The sequence below is a fragment of the Bicyclus anynana genome, chromosome 3 (genome assembly GCF_947172395.1).
Source record: "Bicyclus anynana chromosome 3, ilBicAnyn1.1, whole genome shotgun sequence".
Classification (NCBI taxonomy): domain Eukaryota; kingdom Metazoa; phylum Arthropoda; class Insecta; order Lepidoptera; family Nymphalidae; genus Bicyclus; species Bicyclus anynana.
In genome coordinates, this window is record NC_069085.1 from 3764622 (window position 1) to 3783926 (window position 19305).

The 19305-nt window shown below is 36.3% G+C and overlaps 1 protein-coding gene across 6 annotated transcripts in view; it reads left to right on the forward strand.

Moving 5' to 3' along the window:
* LOC112045488 (dual specificity calcium/calmodulin-dependent 3',5'-cyclic nucleotide phosphodiesterase 1) overlaps window positions 1-18330 on the forward strand; it is a 201681-nt gene extending 183351 nt beyond the window's left edge. For all 6 annotated transcript variants that reach the window (XM_052891273.1, XM_052891276.1, XM_052891278.1 and 3 more), the window contains 6 exons: window positions 2207-2347; window positions 4867-5036; window positions 13408-13633; window positions 14595-14865; window positions 15309-15401; window positions 16135-18330. In XM_052891273.1, the coding sequence (XP_052747233.1) occupies window positions 2207-2347; window positions 4867-5036; window positions 13408-13633; window positions 14595-14865; window positions 15309-15401; window positions 16135-16202 (969 nt within the window). In that variant the 3' untranslated portion in view covers window positions 16203-18330. The remainder of the gene's footprint in view (window positions 1-2206; window positions 2348-4866; window positions 5037-13407; window positions 13634-14594; window positions 14866-15308; window positions 15402-16134) is intronic.
* The last annotated feature ends 975 nt before the right edge of the window (window positions 18331-19305 follow it).

Consider the following 19305-nt stretch of genomic DNA (forward strand, 5'->3'; position numbering starts at 1 on the left):
AAATTCCACACCCATTTCGGTTTCTACACGACATCTTACTGGAACGCTAAATCGCTTGACGATACTTCTTAGCCGGTAGAGTGCTAACTAGCCAAGGCCGAAGTCGAAGACCTGGACTAATTAAGAAAACGTCAATCGACCCAGGTGGTAACCCAGGACTTGTAAATCCACCGCGCATACTACTGCGCCACGGAGGCCGTCGAAAAATATATGTACTTATAACATGCCTTTATCTTTACTTTTTCATCTGGTATGTCTATGAGTAGGTAACTGTTTTCATTTACATATAGTCAGTGTAGGTAAACATTAAGCAAATTCACTTTATATTCCTCAAAGTGTGGGCGTCGAATTTAAAATTAAATTTCTACCTAAAGTGGAATAGAAAATTTGCATTTTTATGTTTATACACTTTCTCAGCAGGGGGTATTCTTTTTACTATAGGACATAATTTGGCTTATAAAATTACTGAAGGTCTGAAAAGTATTTTGGTGCATGTATTGATTCATCATGTCTCGATTTCAGCTTTCCATTAAAAAATTCTAAGTCCGTACCCTATAATCTGGTAAGTTCATTGATAACACTCCCATGATATGCGGGCGACAGGGGAAAGACTGCGCGGGTGTGAAATCGTGCGTGCGGGGAAGTGACGTGCATCAGTCGTGATTTTTTTATTCATCCCTACCTGCCCCCCGGCCCGCGCGGGAACATCGAGTGTTACGGAGTGTTACGAACGAAGTTGCCAAGCTATAGGTACAATGATTTATCAGAGGGTTTTTAAGCACTCCTAGATAAAGAAACGCACGCAAGTACGCAGAAGAAAACAGCTGAACATCTCTCTCTCTTTTCACTAGTTTTGCTAGGTAGGTAAATCTGGCATCCGTTTATTTTAGGGAAAGACTAGAGAAAGAGAAAGAATAAGAAAACAGATTAGGTTCCTAAAAACATAACATTATGTCAACTCGGTTACTTAAATAAGGGCAAAAATTATTATAATGAAAAAAGTTTCGTAAACTTAATTTCATAGTTTACAGACGTAATCATCCGTATTTCGGCCTTAGTGTTCGCCTGAAAAAGAAAAATTACAAAAGTTAACTGAAAATCCTTGTAATAAGTCTCCAAATTCAGATTCGGGTCAGATTCTAACAATCGAAAAAGTTGTGTAAGTGAATTACACAGACTTCGCTAAAATTCACACCGTTGAAAATTAAAGCTGGCAGGATTTAGATAAGTTTTTATGCCACTTTCCGAAGCCTTTATCACTCGTTTAAAAAAGTTTAATAAAAAAAATTCAACCGACGTCAAAAACATAAAACATACTGACTAAACTAAAAAGCGAAAAATAATAACTCCTCCTTTTATTGAAGCCAGTTAAAAAACCATACGACGTATGGTTTCTTCACAGTGAGAACAATATTAGAAATCAATGAACTTATTAAAAGTTTACAACTTCAAAACAGTCTAGAATCTCGTTATCAACCCATATTCGGCTCACTGCTGAACTTGAGTCTCCTCTCAGAATGAGTGGGGTTAGGCCAGTGGTCCACCACGCTGGCCCAATGCGGATTGGCAGACTTCACACACGTAGAGAATTGAGAAAATTTTCATGTATCAGGTTTCCTCACGATGTTTTTTCTTCACTGTTACCGTGAATATAAATTTTTTACAACGAAGCATTACATACTAGCGGACGCCCGCGACTTTGTCCGCGTGGTATTTAGTTTTTCACAAATTTTGACCATGATTTTTTCCGGGATAAATAGTCGCCTATGCTATAATATATCTCAATACCAAATTTCAGCTAATTCGGTTAAGTAGTGGAGGCGTGAAAGAGTAACAAACATTCATATCATTAAAATCATCAGTTTTCGCAAATCTCGGGAAACCATGGATTTTTTCGGGATAAAACGTAGCCTATGTGTTAATCCAGAGTAAAATCCATTTCCATTCCAAATTTTAGCCAAATTGCTTCAGTAGTAGCGGCGTTAAAGAGTAACAAACATCCAAACATCCATACAAACTTTCGCGTTTATAGGATAGTAGGAAGTAGGATTGTTATATCAGTGACATAAATCTTGTAAAACTCGCCATGTGCTAGTAAGAATTTTTAGATGCAACTTTCTCGCCGTTTCTCGAAAAACAACTGCGAACTTACAACAAGCCGTAACTTCTCAATTCAATTTGAAAGTGCAATATCAGTCGTCCGCAGGTGCCGCCCACGATCCTCGAGAACTTCCTGAGTCGAATAGAAGAAGGCTACTGCAAGTTCCACAACCCCTACCACAATAACCTGCACGCGGCAGATGTGGCTCAAACTGTACACTACATGCTGTGCCAAACTGGACTCATGGTAAGGGATTATTTTAATTATTCTGTACACTATGTTTGTAATCTTTACACTAACCTTTAAAAAAATCGTGTACAAGATTTGAAGGTTAACATGAAGCCCTCATTCACACGAGAATTTTTATAACGGACGATAAAATATAACAAATGCATTCCCAAGAATATTATGTTCACACGACAACGTTTTTAAGACGCAGCAGACTTTTTTCGAGCAGTGTTGCATTTTCAATTTTGGGCGTTGGAAATAGACCTTCATTTAACTTCATACTATATGTAAACGCTTTTTTAACGTCCATTAAAATATCTCTCGTGCGAGTGAGGGCTAAGAAACGAGCAAAAATTTAAAAAAGGTAAGATTTTTTTTGTTTGTGTGTTACTGTTTGAAAAAGTATTTTTCTATTAGAAAGCTACATTTTCACCGAGTAAGATAGTTAAGGTACATTTTATCCTCTCATTCCTACAGGTGAAACCGCGGGCCGTGTGCTAGTTAGGTACATTCATGTATTCTACAGATGTATTAAATGTTAATTTGTTTATTTGTTAGTGACGCTGTCATGTTTCTTTTATCGTCATGAATTTTATAGAAAATAACATACAAATAACCAGGAATAAGTATTATTTCCCAGGAAAGAAGAACGCCTAAACCTACCTCCTAATGTCCTATTCATATAAATTATTTATACCGAACGTTTTTGTTTTAAGAAGCTATTATGCTTACGAGGTGAATGACCATAACGTAAATTCATAATACCTAAGTAGAGAACAAAACATTTTTCACAAAAAGACTTCGTACTTGCAGATATAGTTTATTTAAATTAAGTATGTCTGTGCATTGAAGCGAACACGAAGCATCATTAAGCTCTTGTCTTCCAGCGATGCCTTACCTATTGTAACATTTGTTGGCTATTGAATTTTTATTAATACAAAAATGTTTTGTTGTATCTACTTACTGATTTTTTTTATTGGCATTCGAGCAAAGGTTTATCGAACCTAATCATGCGTTACTATGAAAATAGTATCGTAACGCTAAATTGAATTAGAAAAATGCCTTCTTTCGTCGCTTCTATGTGTTTTAGCTTCTTTATGAGTTTTAGCTTCTTCTACCATTCTTCTCCATTGAGTTCTCTTGTCACTTTTTACTTCCATACTGATAATATTCCTACTCATAGCTCACTGCTATGTTACCTTGAAACTCTACTAGATGATACTTGTAACTCTAGTTACTTACTCTTCAGAGTTTAACACGAAACTGCATGGCATTACATCGTGCTAACTGCCTCTAGAGTATTTTCTACTTTACTTTCTTTACTTTTTCTCTTCCTGCTCCCTTTCTTCGCTTCTTATCATTATTTTCTGGAGCATTTGTGCGTATTTCTGCCATTCGCCTTCGCTGGACAGCATACGCCCATACGGAGTCCACTTGGTCATCCGTTTTCTGTGCCGCCTTTCTCAGGTCATCACGGGCAGAACATACTCTTGAAACCTGTTTTATCAAAAAAAAAAGCTGAGCACTTAATCAAAAAAAATGTGGTGAGGCGCCATTCTTGATTCCTTTCATGTTGTAGAGAATAGGTGGAAGGGGCGGTAGGGACAACAGCTGGAAGAGCAGTCTTTCAGGAAATAGAAACATAACCGCTTACATTCCAAGGGATGTCAATTATGTATCGATGCTATTCCCTAGCTATTCTGTGTAATGCTTACTTCTGTATGCCTAGCATGCAAGTGGCGACCAATGGCTGCTGTTGGTTCACATTATTGTTTGTTTCTTCACGTGATACGTTGTTCGTCGCATGTTAGACCTACTTATGTCGAGGATGGAAGGAGATCAATAAGTTCCCGAATACATGTGAAACAACAATATACCAATGCTTTTAATTAGCTAACAGATTGTGGATAAGACACCAAACCACACCAAAAAAGAGCCCGTCACGGAATACGTTGCCCTTTACGCGTATTAACTTATGATGATGTGATCTACAGCGCAACATTATTACATTCTGTCGGAGACGCTTGGCATTCATCCATATTTCATTATTTCTCAAAGAGACAATAAAGGCGTAATACCATAAAATATTCTGAAAGAGACAAAGAGTTTCATAAAGATCGATGTACCAGGTGTAACGACTTTATAATACTGGCATACTGAGATTAAGAACAGTATGTACAGTTATTGCGGAATTTTCAATTTAGTACAGTTTAGTAGTAAGGTACACGTCACTGAGTACAGGCTTACCACTGAGCCTTAGAGGCAGACCCTGCAGTAGTTTGCGCTTCTTAGATGCAAAAATGTTCTGCCTATCCTGAAATTCTTGAAGGTGGAATGTTCAATTTTGTACAACTTGTACCTACTTACTTATAGTCTCAGACCAATTATATAAAGACTAGTATCGCACCCAAACGAACAAAATTGTCGAACCGGTGGTAGAATCTTTACAAATAGTCAACTGACGTTTCAAAAGTGCTTGTAAACTGAGCCTACTTGAAATAAATGAATTTTGAATTTTTTTTTATTATATTTTTTAGAACTGGCTGTCGGATTTGGAAATCTTCGCGACGCTAGTGGCAGCGGTGGTTCACGACTTTGAGCACACCGGCACCACCAACAACTTCCACGTCATGTCGGGCTCTGACACTGCACTGCTATACAATGACAGAGCAGTGCTTGAGAATCATCATATAAGCGCCGCTTTCAGGTAAGTCTTTTTTAACTAATATAGGTGTAGCAGTTCTGAGGAGATCCGCAGAAGAACCAAAGTCATAGCTCAACGAGTTGCGAAGCTGAAGTGGCAAAGGGCGGGGCACATAGTTCGAAGAGCCGATGGACGTTGGGGTCCCAAAGTGCTGGAATGGCGACCCCGCACTAGTAAGCGCAGTGTTGGTCAACCCCCCACCAGATGGACTGATGACATTAGGTATTATTTGTTTAAATAATGTTCATTGTTGACCACCAACATTGAGTTGACTCTAAATTTCCTCTTTTGAGCGCCTCATTTTCTATGCGCTAGTAACACATCTAACAGTATTTAATATAATTGGCCTTTGCCCAAAACCTCGCTCTAAAAGGACCCTTGCAAGATCTTGCAGGGTGGCCTTGGTTTAAACAAGGACCACTGCCGTCAGATTGACGATGATTGTTGACCAGACTCAAGAAAGTTGCCCAAATTGACAAACCTTCAAACAAAACATTACGATACAAAATTATCGAAAAACTTTAAGTTTAGCAAAAACATTGACAAATAATATTTTTGGATGCTTATTCAGTACTATTAAAAATACCCCTCTGATGTAACCTAGCCTACGTCTGAAATCTTAATGAGTCTACGTTATGCCCTGTATATAAGAGTTACGTTGGACCCCTTTATGAGGAGGTTTTGAATCTCCCTATAATAAATTGAAGACGGGACGGGACGACAATTTTTTTTTTTTTTTTGAAAGTTTTTAAAATATCGTTTCATACAAAATACATACTAAAGTGAGAATAGCACAAAGTGATTATAAACATGAAAACTTATCTCCATACACCCAAACATAGAACCTCGTCCTCTTTATAGGTTGGTTAAAAGAAAAGTTTTCGATGTTTACCATGTAGGTGTATTTCTGTGTATATCTATTATTATATATATATCTATTAATTTTTTATAAAAATATATTTTAAAAAATCTAAACTATGCACGAATTGAGATATAAGCCTATTTGATGTTTTATGCATTTCCATACATTTTCCTTCCTTAAATACTGAACAGTTTAGTTATATTTATACACCTAAGGCTACAACATATCGAGCTATCCATTTACGAGTCGGTACAAGTACCTTCTATGGAGATATCTAACTAATAAATTCAACGAAGCTTATTAAGAAGTTTACAAACGAATTTTTTTCAACATTTGTCAATAATGTGATTGGTCAGGAAAGTTACCGACCTTGTTATATCTATTTTTAGTAACATCTTTGGAAAATTCAAAAGAAAATCATTCCCTTGTATTGTGCAAAGTACACAAGTTTACGAATACGATTTTCCTACTTAGCTACTCGTATTTATTTACTTAGGAATACTTAACGGGATACTTTTGATGTTATCTCAGGATTTGCATGCCCGAAACCACATCAAAAGTTATCCGCGTGAAAAAGAAATCTTTCAAGAAAAATTTGGTATCCAATCGAAATTGGGAACTCGACAAAAGCCTACTCGCCGTGAATTCGGCATAATCTTTTATAACGCGCTACGAAATAATTTCCCAAGAGACGTGTTGGAGTGGGCATGTTTCTCGCACGCCGGGAGTGACGATTGCTCGAGTAAACTCGTTTATTCAAATTATTTTCAACCTTTTCATGTTTCAAGGATACAAAAAGTCGCTAAAATTAACAATCGTAGCGTTTGTAACAAAGCCTACTGCTGGTTTTTTACCAGACTGCTGCAAACTCAGATTAATTACATAAAGACCTGCCTCGCTAGACGTTACTTTTCTGTCAAAATATATGATCAACGATCTATCATCATCATCATCATATCAACCGATGGACGTCCACTGCAGGACACAGGCCTTTTGTAGGAACTTCCAAACATCACGATACTGAGCCGCCTGCATCCAGCGAATCCCTACGACTCGCTTGATGTCGTCAGTCCACCTGGTGGGGGGTCTACCAACACTGCGCTTACGAGTGCGGGGTCGCCATTCCAGCACTTTGGGACCCCAACGTCCATCGACTCTTTGAGCTATGTGCCCCACCCATTACCACTTCAGCTTCGCAACTCGTTGAGTTTTCGGTGACTTTGGTTCTTCATCGGATCTCCTCATTTCTGATTCGATCACGCAGAGATACTCCTAACATAGCTCGTTCCATCGCCCGCTGTGTGACTCTGAGCGTTCTTATGAGGCCCATAGTTAACGTTCAACGTTCAATGCTATTATAAAAACTGAATATATAAAATTATAGTTGTAATCGTGTTCGTCGGTTAAAGAGCTCCGTAAAATACCTTTTTGTGTAGTTCAATTTAAAAAACGATGAACAACTTCTAGTTTAGTGGAAGATATATACTTGATCTAAGCTCGTTTTCCTCGAAAAATTACAGACAATTTTGTTCGTGATACTATTCCTTATGTCATTAGTCTGAGGCTGTAAACGAAGTTCTACGAGTAGAGTCATTTGCTACGAGCGTGATTATTTCAAATTTGGAATTCTGGGCCTAGTAACGTGTGATGCTTACAACTTTTGCTCACTAGCATACGTAAATTTTTCATTATTAATCTATATCTATTCTATATCTATACTTATCTATACTTATAATAAATCTGTAGAGAGGTCAATTCTGTACATGAAATATATTTCCAAAATAACTATCAGGGGGTGATTAGTGATCGATACTGATGCCAAAAATGCAATCAGTAAAATTTTTGTCTGTCTGTCTGTCTGTCTGTATGTTCTTTATAGAAACAAAAACTACTGGACGGATTTTAACGAAACTTGGTACAATTATTCTACATACTCCTGGGCAGATTATAGTAAACTTTTCATCACGCTACGATCAATAGGAGCAGAGCAGTGAAGAGAAATGTTGAGAAAACGGGAGAAGTTATTCCATTTTTTAAGCTTCCGTCGCGTGTACATCCTTAATGGTTAAGGCTACATAGAAATCATATATGACGGAAATGTTCTCCTTAAAATTATATAAAAAAAACACAGCAGCATATATATCTATCTTTTATGGTTGACTCACAATAACACGTATAACTCACGATAGCTTAGCAGTTCGAAGCTTTCTAATTATATTTGTATACTCTTATGTTTATAGGGGGTTTCTAGGGTAGGGGTAGGGTAGGGATAGGGTAGTGGTAGGGTAGGGGTAGGGTAGAGGTAGGATAGAGGTAGGATAGAGGTAGTTGAAAGTTTACATCGACTTTCACGCGGACGAAGTCGCGGGCGTCCGCTAGTCTATACTTATAATAAATCTGTAGAGAAGTCATTTCTGTACATGAAATATATTTCCAAAATAACTATCAGGGGTGATTAGTGATCGATACTGATGCCAAAAATGCAATCAGTAAAATTTTTGTCTGTCTGTCTGTCTTTCTGTCTGTCTGTCTGTCTGTCTGTCTCTATGTTCTTTATAGAAACAAAAACTACTGGACGGTTTTTAACGAAACTTGGTACAATTATTCTTCATACTCCTGGGCAGGTTATAGTATACTTTACATCACGCTACGATCAATAGGAGCAAAGCAGTGAAGGGAAATGTTGGGAAAACGGGAGAAGTTACTCCATTTTTTAAGCTTTCGGTGCGTGGTAGGGTAGGAGTAGGTTAGGGGTAGGGTAGGAGTAGGATAGGGTAGGGTTGGGGTAGGGTAGGGGCAGGGTAGGAGTAGGTTAGGGGTAGGGTAGGGATAGGTTTGAGTCCCTACTCATTCCCTGTATAGTAGGCTGTAGAGTGGGAGTAGAGTGGGGTAGTAGTAGCGTTTCACGCGGACGAAGTCGCGGGCGTCCGCTAGTAAATAATAAATTAACAGGGTGATACGTATACGATTTCGTCTTTAATCTTGAACGCCCCTAAAGGTAGACAATTTCGAGAGGGTGCCTGATTGAAGTTAAAACTTTGAAAGGCTTTATCAAAACGAGCGTATTGTGTGGGGTGTTTGTATAGCGAAAAGTTTGAAACGCACCTACGACACCTTATCAATACGAGAATACTATATATATGCTTTACTCGTTTGTAGTGTCGATTGTGTTGATGTAAAATACAATAATTTAAAAAATAAGTTTACTTATTACTCGTACATAACATTTTTGACGGCCTCCGTGGCGCAGTGGTATGCGCGGTGGATTTACAAAACGGAGGTCCTGGGTTCGATCCCCGGCTGGGCAGATTGAGATTTTCTTAATTGGTCCAGGTCTGGCTGGTGGGAGGCTTCGGCCGTGGCTAGTTACCACCCTACCAGCAAAGACGTACCGTCAATCGATTTTTAACGTTCCGGTACGATGCCGTGTAAAAACCGAAAGGGGATTTTCATCCTCCTCCTAACAAGTTAGCCCGCTTCCTTCTTAGACTGCATCATCACTTACCATCAGGTGAGATTGTAGTCAAGTGCTAACTTGTAAAGAATAAAAAAAAAACATTACAACGTCAAGCAGAGACAACGTCCAATGGGAGGATTTAAAATCAAAATAACTGTAATAAGTGAACGAAGTTTCCCATTCTGTGGCGTTTACGGTTACTATGCAAAATGCTAAGGTACAATAAAACAGAAAAATTCAATCTTTCTAACAAAATCCAATACAATATGTGCAGCAATTGACGTAGTTACAAAAATAAAAACTAATATAGATAGAAATCATGTGTGCTTAGGAGTGTTTATAGACCTAAAAAAAGCATTCGATACTGTGAGCCACCCAAAGCTCTTACAAAAACTAGCTAACATCGGGGTTCTTGGGACTGCACTAACCGTTTTTGCCTCTTATTTCAATAATCGTAAACAAATAGTACAAATATCTAAAAATAAAAGCAATTCTCAATTAGTTACTTGCGGTGTTCCTCAGGGCTCGATTTTAGGACCATTACTTTTCCTTATATATGTTAATAACATAATAAATCTTAACCTATCAGGACAGCTAACCCTCTATGCAGACGATACGTGCCTATTTTACTTTGCACACTCTATTCATGAAGCAATTGCACAAGCTCAAAGTGATTTAGACAAATTAAGTCAATTTTTCTTGTATAATCTTTTAACAATCAACACTACTAAAACATCTTACATGATATTCAAAGCTAAAAATAAAAAAATTCTAGATTTTAACCCACTTACAATCAACAACATTAAAATTCAAAGATCTCATGCAGAAAAATATTTAGGCCTAATAATAGATGACAAGTTGATTTGGGACTCTCATATTGATCAACAAATTTCAAAATTAACATCACTAACAGGTGTTTTACGAAGAATATCGAATTGCATTCCGTACAAAGTAAGAAACACTATCTACAACGCTCTAGCAAAGCCACATTTGGAATACTTAATAGAAATTTGGGGAACTGCTGCACAGACACATCTTAACAAATTACAACGCACACAAAACAAATTAATCAAGACACTATTTCATTACAATTTTTACACACCAACAAAAGATCTTTACACTAAAACAAAACTGTTCAATATCACGCAACTATACACATACAATACCTGTCTCATAATTAAAAAAATCATGACCAACACACTACATTCTACTATAACATTTAAGCATAGGACTAACAAACTCAATCTCAGGAATAAATATAAAATCAATATTTGGCGACCACGGACAAAAACCTATGGAAATAAAAACATATTATGCGAGGGTGCTCAGTTATATAACAATCTGCCAAACTCCATTAAGGAGTTAAATAACATAAAAGCATTCAAGAAATCGATTAAATCCTACATCCTCACAAACTTGGACAAAATATTGAAAAAACAATGTAATTAAAATTTTGTTACAATAATGCATGCTGTCTGCAAAAATGACGATATGTTAACTCTAAGTTAAGTGAACAGTACGTTCTTTTTTGGAGAAAATAAATATCTTTAAACCGAAAAAATTTGACCGACTTCAAAGATGGTTGATTCAAATTTTTTGTTGAAAAATATTTTATTTTAATTAATATAATTTTCTTAAATATAGTTGGTAATTTAAAGACGTGTAAGTATGTCTAACAAGTAGAAAAAAAATATTGTCAAACAATATTCATAACTTAGCAAATGTTTTTCTGCGTTCTACTAGAAGTACTATACTTTTTCTTTGATTGATGATAAGGAATTATTGTTTTCTTCTCTTTCTTTTTCTTCTCTTCTTTTCATCGTGGCTCGGAGCATATGAGCGTACTTTTTTTTAAAGAAAGAGAAGAAAAACGAGAGAGCTAAATATATCAGGAAGGTCAGCGTGAAGTAATGCCAAGCGGTTCCGCGCTGACCACGGAGCACAGGGGAGGTTATTTTTAGTCCGTGCAAGTCGGACATGCCCTGCCGACTAGCCGGCAGAAGTCCGAAGGGATTTTTTTCCTCCCCGACAAAAAAAAAAAAAAAAGGAATTATCTCGTGATCTCATTTTAATATAATGAATTACTTTCGCATTTACATAATATGTACACAGATCAAAGAGTAAGTTATGGTAATATTTTATTTACTTCACGGGCATATTTTTCCTTTCCTATACCTTTCCTGCGGATCTCCTCATTTCTAATTCCATTACGCAGAGATACTCCGAGCATAGCTCGTTCGATCGCCCTCATGACTCTGAGCCTTCTTATGGGGCCCATAGTTAGCGACCACATCTCGGAATCATAGATATGACTGCCTCCGTGGCGCATTGGTATGCGCGGTGGATTTACAAGACGGAGCTCCTGGGTTCGGTCCCCGGCTGGGCCGATTAAGGTTTTCTTAATTGGTCCAGGTCTGGCTGGTGGGAGGCTTCGGCCGTGGTTAGTTACCAACCTACCGACAAAGATGTACCTACCGCCAAGCGATATAGCGTTCCGGTTTGATGGGTGTGGATTCTCATCCTCCTCCGAAGAAGTTAGCCCGCTTCCATCTTAGATTGCATCATCACTTACCATCAGGTGAGATTGTAGTCAGGGGCTAACTTGTAAAGAAAAAAAAAAGATCATGTCTTCAGGCACTGAGGAATTTCCGACAGCGACAAAATTCACCGACATAGTCGTGAAGCTGAAGTGGCAATGGGCGGGGCACATAGTTTGAAGAGCCGATAGCCATTGGGGTCCCAAAGTTCAGGAATGGCAGAAAACGCAGTGTTTGTCGACCCTCACCAGGTGGATTGACGACATCAAGCAAGTCGCAGGAATTCGCTGGATGCAGGCGGCTCAAGATCGTGATGTTTGAGTCTCAAAGTACAAAGGGCCTATCTTGCAGTGCACGTCCATCGGCTGATATGATGATTATAATGATGATGATGATGATGATGATGATGAGGCGGCTCAAGATCGTGATGTTTGAGAGTCCCAAAGTGCAAAAGGCCTAAGTCCTGCAGTGGACGTCCACTGATATGGTGATGATGATGAAACCTTTCCTACTTACCTATGGTAGGAGCTGAAAACACTTTTATAAAATAACGAAAGTCAGGCTACTTACTGCAGGCTCTTAGTCCAATATCTACATTTTGGGAATCGACTTGAAAAGCGAAATGAAATTGAAAATGAAAATTTTAAACCATATTGTATAGTACAAAGTCAATTAGAATATGAGAAACAATTAAGGGCTTTCAGCTTCTAAATTGGGTGTTAAACACCGGTGAATATTATATGAATTTGTAAGGCTTTAGCGGAAAATTGCTAAAACCTTTATCGATATTTACTTAGGGGTCCAAGCTCGCCACTAATGGAATAAATTTATGGATTTAGATCTAAATTGATTTTAAAGAAAAGATTTAGAATCGCCTTATCAGCCCAGTGGTTAGTTGTTGATGAGGTTTTGGATTCCTTTCGATCGAGTAAGAATTATTAAATTTTTCTTCGATTTAAGAAATTCTCAGTAGCTAACATACCAGAATTGGAGTCTTGGTGGTCTATTAACATGAGTCTTAGCTTTACCTTAGGTTCTTAGTGGACCTCTTCTACCTATGAACTAACTGCCTGCCAAATTTCAACTTTGTACTTCAAGCGGTTTTCAAGATATCTTGATGAATGACCTTTCGCAATTTATCATTTCAACCCATATTCGGCTCACTGCTGAGCTCAAGTCTCCTCTCAGAATGAGAGGGATCAGGCCAATAGTCCACCACGCTGGCCCAATGCGGATTGACAGACTTCACACACGCAGAGAATTGAGAAAATTCTCTGGTATGCAGGTTTCCTCACGATGTTTTCCTTCACCGTTTGAGACTCGTGATATTGAATATCTTAAAATGCACACAACTGAATCGATGGAGTTGCATGCCCCGGACCGGATTCGATCCCACACCCTCTGGAATCGTAAGCACAGGATATATCCACTGGGCTATCACGACCTCTTTCGCATTTAAATATTAAAATTTCTGTTAATTTAGTACAGAAACTCAAAAGCTACAACAAATAATTTCAGATTAATACGCGATGAAGACTGCAACATCCTTCAGAACCTGTCCAGGGATGAGTTCCGCGAGTTCCGCACCCTCGTCATCGACATGGTGCTGGCCACGGACATGTCCTTCCACTTCCAGCAGCTGAAGAACATGAGGTCGCTGCTGTCGCTGGCTGAGCCAGGTGTGGACAAATCCAAAGCGGTGTCCTTGGTGCTGCATTGCTGCGATATATCACACCCTGCTAAGGTAACCACATCTGTAATATCCATACTCTATATTTATATTAACATCTACACCATTCCAGCAATTTGGAACCCCGTCCCAAGCTTCAAACGAACTTCTTCTTGAACTTTGAACCTTGATATAATATAAGTGATGAATGTCATTGTCAACCCATATTCAGCTCACTGAGTCTCCCACACACACAGTCTCCTCTCAGAATGAGAGTGGTTAAGCCAATAGTCCACCACGCTGGCCCAATGCGGATTGGCAGACTTCACACATGCAGAGAATTAAGAAAATGATGAGAGATGCATGCCCCTGCCATGCCATGATTTTAGATTTCGTTTCATTGAAATGAAATGTAGGATAAAAAGTAATCTGCAGACAAATCTCTTCTTTCACTGAAAGGTTATTGAGCAACAATTAACCTACTTTTTATTCCATAAAAATCCTTATTCCCGCGGGATTTGTGAAAAAACTAATTTCACGTGGTTGAAGTCACGGGCGTCCGCTAGTACCGAATATTATGTCTTATCTACCAAAATTATACTACTAATGAGTCCTTAATAAATATAGTTGTTCTAGTATTCAGTCTAGCTAAGCCATCTTGAACTGAGCTTGTTCTGATGAAATTTAGAACTTCGGTATTTAGTTACTTGAGTAAACTTTATACTTATTCTAAAAAATATTTTCAAGATATTAAATTAAAGTTAACACTTGTTATCTTTCTGAGGCAACTTCTAAGTAAATTCCATAACACTTTTCTTAATAATTATTATTGTAGTAATACATTATACACCGTAGAGATTGAAATCGCGATGGAGAGGACAATCAGGCTACAATAAAGCTTGACGCACTATTCAATTTATAGTTCTCATCTTCTATTATATCAACTTGCAAACCTCTGGCAACGCTTTTGCTAGTTGCTGTGTCGCAAATATTTTGATGCGAGATTTTTTTTCTACTAGTCTTGTATGAATTTCAGAGATGGGACCTTCATCACAGGTGGACAATGAGTCTGCTAGACGAGTTCTTCCTCCAAGGCGACAAAGAAAGAGAGTTGGGACTCCCGTTCAGTCCACTCTGTGACAGAAACAATACACTGGTGGCGGAGTCTCAGATCGGTTTCATAGATTTCATCGTGGAACCCAGTATGGGGGTATGCGCCGATATGTTGGAGTGTATATTGGGGCCTTTGCATTCGAGCTCCAAGAACTCTACGAGTACATCTGGTCAAGAACCTATCAATGAGGAAGGTGAGGGTAGTTTCTTGTAATATTTAAAATCATCTTTATAAAAATTAAGATGTGATAAAATATCTATACTAATATTATAAAGCTGAAGAGTTTGTTTGTTTCTTTAATTGAACGCGCTAATCTCAGGAACTACAAGTCCGATTTGAAAAATTTTTTCAGTGTTAGATAGCCCATTTATCGAGGAAGGCTATAAACTATATATTATCCCCGTATTTCTACGGGATCGGGAACCACGCGAGTGAAACCGCGCGGCGTCAGCTAGTACAAAATATATTAATTTCTCTATTGAAAATTTTAGAACCCATCTTTGAACAAATAAATTTATCTCTTTCTTAAATAGAAGAAAATCTTCTTAGGCAAATAAGGAAAATGGATTTTAAAGAAGTTTAGAAAAAAAAAATACAGGAATGCAAACTCAAAATGATTGCTTTAATTTTTTGCAGCGGCAGAAACGCACAAAAAATTCAAAATTAAGAAACCATGGGTGGCATGCCTCACAGATAACAAGAAGATATGGAAAGAGCAAGCTACGAAAGGTAAATTATTCCAAACCTCATTTAAAAAAAAAAAAATGCTTAGTGTATCAACAATAAATATCGATAGGTAAACCTTTTTTGGCATCGGGAGGAAATCCTCAAGACTACCTAATGGAAAAGTTTGATTATTTAAGATTACACCATCAGAGACCTTGCACTAAAGATACAATGTAACCTTTTAAAGAAAAGACCTCGGACCTCGCTGTAAATAGCTTATAACAAAAAGCCGTTATATTCTCAATGTTTCAAAAATGATTAAAAGGGTAGTTAACTTCCGGAGCCCCCTCTTTAGCTCCAAGCTGCTTTCGACACCGAAAAGATCGTCAAATTAAAAAAAAATACATCAAATCATTAATCTTATCATCGATTAATTGATTACATAGTATTTGAGGTATGAGGTGGTGTAACTTCAAAACCAATTTCGAAAATTCTTTTACCACTAGTAAAACACGTTATTAAATTATTAGCCCAAACGCTAAGCGATTTAGCGGTACGATGTCGTGTAGAAACCGAAAGGAGTGTGGATTTCATCCTACTCTTAACAAGTTAGCCCGCTTCCATCTTAGATTGCATCATCACTTACCATCAGGTGGCATTATAATCAAGGGCTAACTTGTAGAGAATAATAATAAAAAAAAGTTAGAGTATATTTTATCCCTGTATTCTAACGGAAATGGGAATTACGCGGGTGCGTCAGCAATTTGAAATAATTAAAATGATCTTTGTGTATCAGACGCAGAAGCGCGAGCCAGACTGGAGGAGGAGGAGACGAACGGGACATCACCTCCAACAGAAGAATAATATTTAGCCACATTTGTAAATAGCGTGAAAACTAGTTGTTATAATATGTTTCAGTCGTTGTTAAAGAAAAGCTAAGCAATCAATGTTATATTCGCTTAGTGCTGTTGTGTTGTTTGCACAAGTTAAGGTTGGATGACTGTTTCTTCTTTCTGTATGATTTAACCTATTAAGAATATTTTTTTCAACAGTAATTGCCCATTTTAACAACCCGCTATAAGCCTCCTTTATTATAGGAGGGGATATATTAATTCTTTACCCACATAAAAATGGAAATGGTCCAGTTTTAACACCAAGGGACCGTTTAATTTCTGGATAGGTATAGATAGTAATACCAAGCGACTTTCAGACTTTCTCTCTTTCAGACATAAACGTTCGTTTCGTTTCGGAAAAGAACTTTCGTAGCCGTAACCTCCCGGCAAATAATAAAAAACTACTAATATATAAACACATGTTAAACGAATATTTAAACACATGGTTAACACATGTTGGAAAATTTTACTACTGTGTACTACTATTAATATAAAAAAATGTAAAAAGTATAAAATTCTATTTATTAAAGTATCAAATATTATTTGCACCATAATTTTGAGAGAAAACGCACTACACCAAAGCCAAAACTAAGTTTGGTTTTTTCAAAATTATTTGAAAAGTTAAATTACATTACAAAATATAATACAGAAAGAAGAAACATGCTCTCATTAGAGTCCTTAATAGTTTAAGAGCCGTATTAGAAACGACCTTAACCCATTTGTTTAATGGATAAAAGAATATTTTATATCAAAAACTTGAGAGTAGGTTGCCTCAAAAACTCCTATTGTTAATGATAGTTGATAATGGTTAATGATAATTTAGCCAGAAGATTTGTTGGCATCCGGCTCGCAATATATTTTTAACGTACTAAATTTGATATAAAACACATTTCATTCATTAAACAGATGGGTGAAGGTCGTTTCTATTTTGGATCTTGTACTTTAATATATTAAGCACAATATAATTACGCCTGATGTATAAATTCTCTTTGTGGAAGACAACGTAGTGAGTTTTATTGGAAAAGGCGATGCTCTGTGGATCGGTGAACGCCTGTAGTGTAAATAAATACTTATTTATAAGTAGCTTGTGACATATTTTTTGCTATTAAGTAGTCACAATAATTTAAATTATAATTTCGAGCTGGCCTCGAATATTTATTTATACTTTTGTTAAAATGTAAATAAAATATCTATTATATAGGTCGTTTTGTATTAATGTTTTCTCTTAGTTTATTTATTGAAATTATTAGTGATTTATCGCTATTTAATAAGTACAATTTCAATAATTTGAAGGTTAAAACATTTCACTATTAGTAAAACTTTATAACAACGCAGAACGAACGCTCGCAATATTTTCACGAGGTACCTATGTCTAATAGGAATCAGGGATCCCTAGAACATTGTGTACACCTGACTAACAAAATGTTCTAGGGATCCTTGATTTTTCTGACTATAAATAAAGTCTTTGTAAAAAAATAACACCCGTATTTGTTACTATAATTTTTCTGCGCCAAGTCTTACATAACTTAACACGTATTTTTTTTATAAGATTTTTTTGAATTATGAATACCAGTGGCGTAGCGTGCCGTGGAGGGGCCCTGAATCAAAATTAGTTGAGGGGCCCAAATAAATGGTTAAAACTTCTCACAAAAAAGTAAACAAAAATGCTTGCCTAAAAAATAATGACAGTGACTTAACAAAAGTACGATGTTTCCAACTTTTGCCGCACGCTTAAAACCTGGGAAAAAAGAAAAAGTGCTTTTTTGACTTTATAATTTCTGAGGTGAAATTCTATAAGCAGTTTTTTTACTTACACGTATTAATTAACAATTTTATAATTTACACTGAAAAAATCAGTTTTAAATAATAGAGCTGCAGATAACTATAGAATGCTAGAGGTAAATTAAATAAAAATAGTCAATAATAATTTTCAGCAGACTAAAACACGTTGATATCAAAGCACCTTGGTGCATAATTTTTCACAGAAATACTTACTTAAATAACAAAATAAGCTTGCATAAGCGAAATTATGATAAAAACTAATATAACGACGTTTTACGTCGACTTTTAATGTTATTAATGTAACAGGTTTGAATTTTTTTATTACCTTCAGGTATTATAATTCAAACCTGGTTTCAAAAATTCAGGTTTTATTACCTGAAGGTAATAAAAAAATTGAAACCTGTAGAAAACGTAAATGTTATACAACGTTATTGTTTATTTACGTTAGGTTCTAGATTTTAGGTATTAGCTGAATATAGAATAATATACAAACTAAAACAAGAACGTTGGATATCATTAGATACTAATTAAGAACTCATTGTATAATTATAAATTGCATTTTATCACTAGAAAAGTTAATAATTTAAAATAATGGCTAACAATACTTCATGTATGTACAAATTAAATATTTCCAATGTCACAATAAATTTAATTTAATAATGCTACTTGATAAATAACTTTATATTTTTCCTCAGATGACGATATTATAAAAGTAAAATAATATTTAATTTTGAGAATAGAGCCTCCTTTATTTTTTTAAATAAAACGATTTTATATAGGCAGACTTGATAATGACAACATTAATGGCATTATTAAATTAAATTAATTGTACTCTACGCGATAGTCTAGGAGCCAATGTATAATAAACTGCTGGTATTGGAGCAAACATTACATAAACATAGACTTTGCATTTTTCTTCAATGAAATTCTATTATTCATGTGAATTATAATACTAAATAATAATTAAATTATTTAACGTAGTAATAACTTAGTCGTAATCTTAACCCATATGAAAAATACGCTTATTAATTTTAATGTTTCCGATAAAATTGGAGTGCTGATATTCCCAGACCAAGTGTTAATGTGAATCCCTTTTGTAAATGTTAATGGAAAAAATCATCTCATAGGCATAGATAGAGAAATGTAATATCTAGGTGTAGATATTTCGATTCTAAAATAAATAATGTTTTGCTTTAGGCTGTCTTTTTATCGGTGCCATGTACTTCGATGTAACATTAATGGCGTATCATTATGTCAAAAATTGTGTACCGAGTGTCATAGTAGTTACATAA